This window comes from Thamnophis sirtalis, unplaced genomic scaffold, assembly GCF_051295495.1.
Source record: "Thamnophis sirtalis isolate CommonGarterSnake01/CBP01778 unplaced genomic scaffold, rThaSir2_p1.2 scaffold_5, whole genome shotgun sequence".
NCBI classification, from domain to species: Eukaryota; Metazoa; Chordata; class Lepidosauria; order Squamata; family Natricidae; genus Thamnophis; species Thamnophis sirtalis.
Genome location: NW_028261385.1, coordinates 79,637,910 through 79,649,509, shown reverse-complemented (window position 1 = coordinate 79,649,509; position 11,600 = coordinate 79,637,910). Strand labels below are relative to the sequence as shown.

Below are 11,600 nucleotides of genomic sequence, written 5' to 3'. Positions count from 1 at the left end.
CAGTGGGAAATGCTGCCCATCTGTCCCTTTCAAAGCAACCTTGCAGGTTTTCAAGATCACCCGGAGAGGCGTTTTTTAAAAAGAAAATCCTGAAAAGCCACAAGATCTGGAGAGACGGGCAGCCGGTCCTTTTTTTGGGGGGGGGGAATCCCCAGAACCAGGAGCGCAACCCGCATGGCTTGTTCAAACAGCAAAAGAAAGGGACAGGAGAGGAGTTCGGCTGTTTGAAAAGCCCGGCTTGGAACTCCTCTCCTGTCCCTTTCTTTTGCTGTCTGTATATGCAGTGCGGGTTGCACTCCCTTTTCTTTCATAGCCAGCTCGTTTCCAATTGGGGGAGGGGGGAAGAAATCAATTTTTTCCGTCCCTCTCCATGGATCCCCACCCCAATTGGAAACGAGCTGGCTATGAAAGACAAGGGAGCACAACCCGCACGGCTTGTTCAAAGAGCAAAAGTTGAGTTGAGTTGAGTTTATTATATTTCTATGCCGCCCTATTCCCTGGAGGGGACTCAGGGCAGCTCACAACCAAGTCAGGGGTGGGTACAAATAAGAAAAAAGAACACGAACAAAACAATACCACAATTTAAAACACTCAACAACCATACCATTCGAGGGGGGACAAAAAACTCATTAGCCCCAGGCCTGTCGGAACAGCCAGGTTTTAAGGGCTTTGCGGAAGGCCTGGAGGGTGGTGAGGGTCCGAATCTCCACAGGGAGCTCGTTCCAAAGGGCCAGAGCAGCCACAGAGAAGGCCCTCCTCCGGGTGGTCGCCAGTCGGCATTGGCCAATAGATGGAATTCGGAGGAGACCTAATCTGTGGGATCTAATCGGTCTATTGGAGGTAATTGGCAGTAGGCGGTCTCTCAAGTACCCAGGTCCAATACCATGAAGGGCTTTATAAGTGACGACTAGCGCCTTGAAGCGCTAGCCCTTGAAGACCAATAGGCAGCCAGTGCAGCTCGCGGAGGATAGGTGTAACGTGGGTGTACCTCGGTACACCTACAATCGCTCGCACGGCTGCATTCTGGACAAGCTGAAGTCTCTGAATGCTCTTCAAGGTCTGCCCCATGTAGAGCACGTTGCAGTAGTCCAGTCTTGAGGTCACAAGGGCATGAGTGACTGTTGTGAGGGCCTCCCGGTTCAGGTAGGGACGCAATTGGTGCACCAGGCGAACCTGGGCAAATGCCCCCCTGGTCACAGCCGACAAATGATGTTCAAAAGTCAGCTGTGGGTCCAGGAGGACTCCCAAATTGCGAACCCTGTCTGAGGGGCATACTGTTTGACCCCCCAGCCTGAGAGATGGAATACTTAGCCAATTAGTGGGAAACACACCAGCCACTCGGTCTTATCCGGATTGAGTGCAAGCTTGTTAACCCCCATCCAGACCCTAACAGTCTCGAGGCACTAACACATCACGTCAACCGCTTCGCTGAGTTGGCACGGGGCGGACAGATACAATTGCATATCGTCCGCATACTGATGATATTTTATCCCATGCCCTCGAATGATCTCACCCAGCGGCTTCATGTAGATATTAAACAGGAGGGGGGACAGGACCGAACCCTGCGGCACCCCATAAGTCAGGAGCCTAGGGGTCGATCTCTGCCCTCCGACCAACACCGACTGCGACCTGTCCGAGAGGTAAGAGGAGAACCACCATAGGACGGTGCCTCCCACCCCCACCTCTCGCAGTCGTCGCAGAAGGATACCATGGTCGATGGTATCGAAGGCCACTGAGAGGTCAAGGAGCACTAGGACGGAGGCATGACCCCCGTCCCTGGCTCTCCAGAGATCATCGGTCAGCGCGACCAAAGCGGTTTCCGTGCTGTAGCCAGGCCTAAATCCCGACTGAAAGGGATCTAGATAATCGGTTTCCTCCAAGGACTGCCAGAGCTGAGAGGCCACCACTTTCTCAACAACCTTCCCCACAAAGGGGAGGTTGGAGACTGGACGGTAGTTATTTAAAATGGCTGGATCCAAGGATGACTTCTTCAGGAGGGGTCTCACCACCACCGCCTTTAAAGTGGGGGGAAAGAACCCCTCCCGAAGGGAGGCGATAACTACCGCCTGGATCCAGCCCCGTGTCACCTCCCTGCTGTTAGCCACCAGCCCGGAGGGGCACGGGTCCAGCACACATGTGGAGGCACTCACAGCTCCCATGGCCTTGTCCACTTCCTCAGGGGTAACAAGTTGAAAATCAATCCAGAGATGTCGCTCCAGATTCTCCCCTGGTGCCTTGGCTGGCTCTGCGCAATTGGAGTCCAGGTCCGCCCGAAGCTGAGCAACTTTATCTGTGAGAAATTGGACGTATTCCTCAGCTCTGCCTTGCAAAGGATCGCTCGTATCCCTCCTGTTCAGGAGGGAACGGGTTATCCTGAACAAGGCGGCTGGGCGCGACTCAGCGGAAGCTATCAGAGTGGCAATATGTGTTCTTTTTGACGTCCTGATTGCCCGAAGGTAGACTCTGATGCAGGATCTTAATAGTGCTCGGTCTGACTTGGACTTACTGGATCTCCATCGTTGCTCTAGGCGTCTCTTTTGGCGCTTCATCTCCCGGAGTTCCTCAGTAAACCAAGGGGCCCTCCTGGATCCACTGCCTCGGATCAGCCGTAAAGGGGCAATCCGGTTGAAAGCCTCTGACGCTGCCGAATTCCAAGCAGCAACCAGAGTCTCCGCCAGACTGCGGGCGAGGGTATCAGGGACAACGCCAAGTGCCGTCTGAAAGCCCAAAGGGTCCATAAGGCGCCTGGGGTGGAACCACCTAATCGGTTCCTCCTTCCTACAGTGGGGGTTTAGTCTCCGAAAGTCAAGCCTCAGTAGGTAGTGGTCCGACCGTGACAGGGGTAAGATCTCACTACCCCTCAAACCAAGATCACAACTCCACTGCTCCGAGAGGAATACCAGGTTGAGCGTGTGACCTGCCAAATGAGTCGGGCCCCGGATTACTTGGGCCAAGCCATGAACTCCTGCGCTCCATCAGAGTGCTCACCGAGCGAAGGCAGATTGAAGTCCCCCAGAACCATAAGCCTGGGGAATTCAATTGCCAGCTCGGCTACTGACTCGAGGAGCAAGGGGAGGGCTGTTGCAACGCTGTTGGGAGGCAGGTACGTTAACAGCAAGTCCACTTGACCCTTGAGGTCCAACTTCACCAGCAAGGACTCACACCGACAAGCTCCGGAGTAGGGATCCTACGAGGAGCTAGAGACTCTCGGATAACAATAGCCACTCCCCCACCCCTTTCTCTGGGGTCGCGGCTGATGAAGCACCTGAAAACCCTCTGGGCACATCTCAGTGAGGGGGACTCCTCCCTCCGGGCCCAGCCAGGTTTCAGTAATACATGCCAGGTCTGCCCCCTCATCTAAAATTAGGTCCCGGATGAGGGGAGCCTTGTGCACCACAGACCTGGCATTTAGCAACAGCAGCAAAAGAAAGGGACAGGAGAGGAGTTCGGCTGTTTGAAAAGCCCGGCTTGGAACTCCTCTTCTGTTCCTTCTTTTGCTGTTTCTACATGCCGAGCAGGTTGTGCTGACTTGTTGGCAAGGGCGCTTTGCAGCAACAGGGGCCAGGATTGGTACCGGTGTTCCCGAAAGTTAATTACTTCCGGATTCACCGACCATTCGGTTCGCGCGAACCGGGGTGATCCGGGAGGAACCCATCCCTGGCCCGTTTTCACAAAAAACGGGCCATTTTGGGGAGATTTGCAGATTGAAAAAACTTTTTTTTTAATTTGCCTCTTCAAAACCTTGGTGCGTCTCATACTCCGAAATATATGGTATTTACTTACTTTCCCTACTGGCTCGCAAATGTGAGCTCATGTGCGCGCGCCCTCGCTTCGCTCGCACCCACTCCATCCACCTATGTGCTTGGCCTTCCGCGCTTGCCCTTTGGCTTGAAAATGTGCCTAAATAGGAAAGCATAGAACCAGGGTGGGTAGATGGGCCAACTCACGAATTCCACTACTGGTTCGGGTGAACTGGTCCAAACCAGCTTAACACCACCTCTGCCTACAGTCACATGATCAAAATTCAGACATTTGACAACTTACTGATTTTATGATGGTTGCAGTGTCCCAGGGGCACATGATCACCTTTTGTTACCTTCCGACAAGCAAAGTCAATGGGGAAACCAGATTCACTTAACAACTGTTACTAATTTAACAATTGCAGTGTTTCACTTAACAACTGTGGCAAGAAAGGTCGTGAAATGTGGCAAAAGGCACTTAACAAATGTTTTGCTTACCCACAGAAATTCTGGACCCAATTGTGGTCGTAAGTTGAGGACTACCTGTATTCATTCAGCAACTGTCTGAAGTTGTGATGGCACTGAATGTACATCTTTTTTTTAAAATGTAATTGCAGATTTCTTACCACTAGGTGGCGCATGAAGCTCATCTAATGGGAGAATATAGACAGCATTGGCGAATGCTCTTATTGTCCATATATTTGAAATTTTCCTTTTATAGTCCAAGTTCTTGGCCTTGCCTAGGGAGATGGCTAATGCTACATTGAGAAAATATTAAAAAAACAGATAGTACATCTCCACAGACTATTCAAAATCTGCTGAGAGAGAGGGGGGGAGGGAGGGAGAGAGAGAGGGAGAGAATGTCATTCAGAATAAAAATGACGTTAAGCATTAAAGCAGACAGCTGCAAAGAAAGTTTTTCTGGTTTTCAAGGTTAGCAGAAGAATTCTTAATCATTTTGAGGATAGTGAAGTTATATGTAGAGGAAAGAGGGAATGACTTTGAAGAACAAGAAGAGCTTCTACCGAAGCAATGGTCAGCTAAAAGGGACATGAACCCAGGTCAAGAAAGTAACTTGAGAAACCTTGTCAGATTGGGCCTCTTCTAGTTCTCATGAAAATAAAGTGAGGGAGGGGGAAGCACATTCAGAAATGCATGATATTCTTATTGTTCCAATTGCAATGAAAGTACTCCTGGTGTACATGGCTTTGTTGTTTGAATCTGAACTACTTTGTAGGGTTGATATTATACGATCTAGTCAAAGCAAGATTCTAAGCCAGAGAGCGAACAGCATTGGCCCGTAAGCCCTATCTGGCTCTTGGGCTCATTTCAAACTTCCTGTGCAGAGGTAGCATTCAGCAGGTTCTGACCAGTTCTAGTCAGAACCGTTAGCAGAAATTTTGAGTAGTTTGGAGAACCAGTAAATACCACCTCTGAGTGGCCCCGTCCCCATCTATTCTCTGCCTCCCGAATTCCCAAATGGGGATTTTGTAGTATCCTCCCCCTGCCACGCCCACCAAGCCACACCCACAGAACCAGTAGTAAAATTTTTTTAATCCCACTACTGTTCCTGTGTATGTAAAAAGATCAGCTTTCTCATAAAGTGGTCTTCACCTGTGTTTTGGAAGAGAATGTCAAAAAGAAATGAAAAGGGGTGTCTGAGAAAATAAATAGTCCCTACTCACTTTTACCTTGCTCACAGCTTACTTATATTTTAGCCAGCATGTACAGCATTTCTTGGATTTTCTTGGCAAAATGTTTTCAGATCCTTGATACTGAGAGTATCAAAGAATCAAAGAACTCTTTAAATGAACGTGTTTTGTTAAGTTGCAGACCATAAACTGTAGGACTAATATTAGATTATACGACAAAGAATTACAAGTAGTCTTCGTTTAGTGACTGCTTGGTTTGGCGTCTGTTATAATGGTGAGGAAAATGTAAGTTTACAATTTATGCAGGTCTGTAAAACAAAAGAAAGCTGAAGTAAGATTTTGAGTGCAGTTATGATTTCACTTAACAACCTCTTCACCTAATGACCAAAGTGTGCTGGTCCCAACTGTGGTCACTAAACAAGAACAAGAAATAATGTTATTAGATATATGGCTACTGTTCAACAGAAATAAAAACAAATAAAAAAACCTAAATTTACAAAGTAGTTGATTTTATTTATCAGGATATTGGTATCTTATTTCTTATTTATTTTTAAAAACTACGCTCATAAGCAGACATAAATTAGCTATGATAATTTATAAATGTACTATGTTGCTAAATAGATTGGTGATGCAGGAACCTATTAACAGAAGGCTTTAATTTGTTTTTATATAAACAAATTTGATGTAAAATGGGTCCTCATTACTTCTTTCTTTGGCTGGCATCTTTTTAAAATTTCACCAGGCTAATGCGGCACACAAAACTCCAGAGAGAAAAGTATCAAAGGATATGCAGTTTGGTTGGATAATTGGCCTGATCAGATACGCCAGAATTGGTGTAAAAGCAGTTCATACCTTTTCAAAAAGTTGTGGAATCTTCATTCTTGATGATTTTTGAAGAAGCTTTTTAAAGTTGAATGATTTCACTGATATCCTGTTTAAAGTTTGGAAAAAGTAGAACATGTAAACTAAAGAGAAAATCAGTATTCAGCTGCACCCATTTACCATATTTTTCGGAGTATAAGATGCTCTGAAGTATGATGCACCTAGCTTTTGGGGAGGAAAACAAGGGGGGAAATCTGCCTGCCTCCCAGCAATTTGCCTCCTTGCAGCCAACAGCAAACAGTACAGACTATATACACTGTTTGTGGTGTATTTCTGTGCATATGTGCCTGATCCATAGGAAAGCAAAGAATTGGCGAAATGTACATTATGGCAGTATATTAATGCCAGAAAATTGTCTTAAATGTAGTCACACTAACTCCTCCCAATTATTTAAATAGATCTACTCCAAATATGACTAAGTCAGGGTCTAGGTCAGCAGCTTTAATACTATAACAGGACACTGTTACATTTCAGACTATGCTTGTACAGATGCTGTTAAAATTGATGTAGCTTTCTGGAAGTATATGTTATTCTCTGCTATTTAAAAGAAGCTACAATAGCACTAGGCCTCTTCAGATCAAGCATTTATTTTAAAAAGCTTCTTCATTTTATTACGTTGTCTAGAACAATAATAAAACTGTCTTTAAAAAATAAGTCTAATAATTTGATCATTCTATAGGCATTTATAGTTATTGACTTACCTCTTTGCAGCAAACAGCCTGTTTCAGTATAGCCTGATTAGCACAAGAAAAAAAAAATCTGCCTCTGCCTCCCAGCAATTTGACTCCTTGCAGCAAACAGCAAACAGCCCATGGTAATCCCTGCATCTTGAAACAGCTGAAGGTCAGAAGGCTGATCCAACATGGTTTTTGACTTCTCGGTGTTGCCTACAGCACTGGGAATTCCTGATGTTAGCCAAAACCATTTTTTAAGAGCAGTCATGGGGCTCTTGTCTGTTGTGGCTATGTGGGAAGCCAGCAGGGAAGGTCGCAAATCATGATCACACAACCATGGGACATTGCAACTGTTGAATAAGCAAGTTGCCAAACACCCAGATTGTGATCATGTGATGGTGAAGCTGCAACTTTGAGGATCAGTTGTAACCCCCACTCGTTCAGTGCCATTGTAACTTTGAATGGTTGCTGAACAGGTAGTTGTTAGTCAAGGACTACTTGTACTTGCTGATGATCAAGTGTGCCATTAAGAACTGGTTGGACAACAATGGCAGAGATAACAACGGGAGGGCAGATCTGTGGGAGATCTGCCCTCCAGATTTTAGGTTCTGTATCAACCATGACACCAAGATCATGGAGGTGGATAACTCTGGTAATTACTCCATCAATTGTAAGGCAGTGACCTAGCAATGATTGTTACAAATTTCTTTGTGTTGAATTGAGCTGTAGAGACAAGTGGGCTGCTGGTAGCATACCATCCATTTAACTACCTAGTCTTTCATCAGTTCTCTCATAATCACCACAGAGATGATGTTAGGATATCTAAGATTTCAAATTCGGGTGTTTTTGAGTTCCATGTAAGTGGATCATGGGGTAGCTTGTAAATTTAGGTCTTCCAGGGTGACCATGACTTGTTATAAGTAATCACAGCTCCAACATACATGACACTTTGGATCTGTACTTTACTTTGGAGCAGATGAGATATGAATTTGATATGGAACACGTTAATATTTATCTTTACTAGGGTCAATATTCTTTATCAAAATGCACATCACACATGTAGAAGACCTTTGCATAGGGAATCAACCACTTAAGATTGCTCCACCCAAAATCCTAGTATATCTGGATGAATTCTAGGGGACAGTTGATTTCTGGACTAAGAAGACAACCAGAGTGCTGAACAAAATTGCTGTTGTGAGACCTCTCCCAATCATTCATCCCATGCAGCTCCATGGTTCACCAAGGATCTAATGGAGATGAAACAATCACAAAGGAGTAGGACTAGGCACTGGTATAATTTGTTTGAGCCTATACAATGATAGTCCGAGTAGCAACCTGTCAGTTCTTCTGTTTATTGTATCTGGAAATCAATACTCGTGGTTCTGCTCAAGGAATACCAAGAGGGATATTTTGCCCATAAACATGCCAGGTGAATTTGCTGGTGCTTTTCTGGATAAAGTTGCTTGTCACTTCTGAGATACAATAAATCTTAGACAAAGACCACAATGAGCAAAGCAGGACCTTGAATGCCATCTATGTGTTTGTCCTATGTTTCCAAGTCACAGATAGTATTGACAGTATTGAAGGGTGTGAGCTATTGTTTCAATGGTTGCTGACTTACACTGAGAAAGGTGTTTATTATATGGGATTTTATGGAGTCCTTACAGGGCTGACATTTGCTGGACATTATAGTGTCCAGGGTCAGAGCTCTTTGGAATTTTATGGTGGCTTCCAGAAGAAAAAAATAGTGGACTGAATACAACTCCATGAAAAGTCATAATGGTGTGAAGTTTTTTGTACAACCAATTTTTCTATTTCAAGGTAGACAGATTTGTAATGTCTAAATAGCATTTTCTCTTTTCTCTCTCCATTTAGTTTATTTTTTCCTTTATCTGACACATTTCAAGTTTTGTTCCTTCCATTTCTCTACTTCCCTTCCCAGTGCAGCTTCACCCCATTTCCAACCAGTATACTATTGGAAAACAAGAAAGGACCCTGTTGTGGAAATGTATGGCAATGTGTGTGTATATGTGCACCTGTGGAAATGTGTCAGCTGGACACATTTATTAGGGGGAAGAGAATCTCTTAAGATGGTTTCAGTTGGAGTTGGCAACATATATCTTCAGATATTGGCAATATCTACCTTTCTTAATCCTGAATTTTTTTCATTCCTACTCTATGCAAATTGTTATTGTCATCTTTGGTCTTTTTTTTATAATATTAAGGTAAAGGGGGAGAATGAACAAAAGAAACAGAAAATAATACAGGTAGTCCTCAACCATTCATTTAGTGATCGAAGGTACTACAGCACTGAAAGAAGTGACTTATGGCCATTTTTCACACTTATGACCATTGCAGCATCCCTGTGATAATGTGATCAAATTTCAGGCTCTTGGCAACTGGCATGTATTTGAATTTGCACTATCCCAGGGTCATGTGATTAATGTTTGTAAACTTCTCAACCAGCTTTCAACAAGCAAGGCAATAGGGGGAATCCAGATTCGCTTAACAACTGCATGATCCATTTAACAATTACAGTGATTCATTCAACAACTGTAGCAAACAAGACCATAAAATGGGGCAAAACTCACTTAACAACTGCCTTGCTTAGCAATGGAAATTTTAGGCTCAATTTTAGTCATAAGTTAAGGATTATCTGTAATTTATTCCTAACAGAATATCATTTTATAAATATACATAAAGATGACCTCAAAATAAGTTATTTGGAAAATATGTTTCTAAAATACAGTTAATACTTCATTATTTTGAAACTGAATAGATCTTACTATTCTATCTAACTATCATTGCTGATATTAATATCAGTATTTCTTTTTAGTAAAAATGTTTTGAATAAAAAGTAAATTAACAGTAACTTTTATGGGATGCGGTGACTCAGTGGCTAAGACGCTGAGTTTGTCAATCGAAAGGTTGGCAGTTTGGCAGTTTGAATCCCTAGCACAGCATAAGAAAGTGAGCTCCCGTTACTTGTCTCGGCTTCTGCCAACCTAGCAGTTTGAAAGCATGTAAAGATGCAAGTAGAAAAATAGGAACCACCTTTGGTAGGAAGGTAACAGCGTTCTGTGAGCCTTTGGCATTTAGTCATGCCAGCCACATGACCATGGAGACATCTTCAGACAGTGCTGGCTCTTCGGCTTTGAAATGGAGATGAGCACCGCCCCCTAGAGTCAGGAACAACTAGCACATATTTGCGAGGTGAACCTTTACTTTTAATGGTAACTTTACTGGTGATCAGGATTTTTAAAATGATATCAAATTAAAATTCATGACTTCAGAACATTTATATTGAAACTTGCAAACCTAGTTTATGAATGTGTATGCAATATACAAGGAACAATTTAAAAAATCATACTAAGGTAGCTTCGTATTTTGTTAGATGAACTTGCCAGTTTATTTTGTTCTGTATCTATCACACATTTGTGAATCTATTTTGATTATTTGTAATAGTCTATATAAGTGAAGCAAATCCAGATGCTATTGAATATGATAGGTCATCCGTTTTGTGCACCAATCCCAGAAACAGGATCCAGGGCAAAAGAAAACCCTCTTCCTTTTTAAAAGTCAGTTTATGAACTCTTCCTAGTTGCTCTTTTAATCAGAGTACTGTATTCTTCTGCCAGCTTCTTTTGTTCATTTAATTTTTCCAGCACTGCATCCATTAAATACGAAGCAAAAGGAAACTGGAAGGGAAACAGAGTAAGAAAAATGATCAGTGAAGCCTATATATATGTATATATATTTTCAGCTAAAAACATTTACTAAGTATCTTCAAGAGATTAGATTTCACTTAGTCCTGACGATGATACCCCTACACAGGAAGTGCCTTTCCCTAAAATGGATCCTTTTGATTAGTGTAACTGTTCCTTATCATAAAAATGATAAAAGAGCAGAATAAAATGAAAAAAAGATAAACGCCTTATTGAACAATTCATGGTTTACTGACCATGTTAATGATGTAATCTGCAAGACCAGCAGCTCTGTCATTTATCTTCAATCAGCTGATCAATATGAAGTTACAGTCATCTCTAGGGCACTTATAAGTAGACGCAGCACTACAGGCTGACTGCTCTCAAGAGGGGAAGAGACAGAGCTATCAATACAGTTCCAAGCGCTGGGGGCAAAGGCTTTCAGAGGCATCCAGTGAAACTTGTGACTCAAGGCAGAAAATAACTTCCGAGATCAAGACACAATTAGAGTATTCTAATCAAAACTCTCTCCCTCCTTCTCTTTTGGAGCAGTGACGAAAATGGAAGAAGACATATGACAAGATCCCACCCATTTCCAGAGATGGAAATATTGTAGGAGAGGGAGGTATGTTTCCCCCCATCCCCACCCCTCATGCCATCATCTCCAGCCTGGCTTTATTTTATTTGAAATTCATATTCAAGTTAGAGAAAAATATGATTCACAAAGTGGTTGTGACAGAAATGAAGATTTAACTATGAGGGAACTCACTAATACTCAGCTCACTTCAGCAAATGAACTCTCTGCCAACAGGTCCTATTCTACCACATCAGCCCAACAATGGGCTGTAATGGCAGAAAACGGACAGGCAATTTCCCGAATGATCCCTGAACTATGTCTGTGAGAATATGAAACAAACTGTAACCATAGCAGACAAAAAGAGGGAAAAA

The 11,600-nt window shown here is 43.4% G+C and overlaps 1 protein-coding gene across 1 annotated transcript in view; it reads right to left on the bottom strand.

The window, feature by feature from the left end:
* Window positions 1–10,356: 10,356 nt before the first annotated feature.
* Window positions 10,357–11,600, bottom strand: part of CNTLN (centlein) — a 214,447-nt gene continuing 213,203 nt past the window's right edge. The window contains exon 26 of the mRNA XM_087717005.1: window positions 10,357–10,646. Within this exon, the coding sequence (XP_087573131.1) occupies window positions 10,533–10,646 (114 nt within the window). The 3' untranslated portion in view covers window positions 10,357–10,532. The remainder of the gene's footprint in view (window positions 10,647–11,600) is intronic.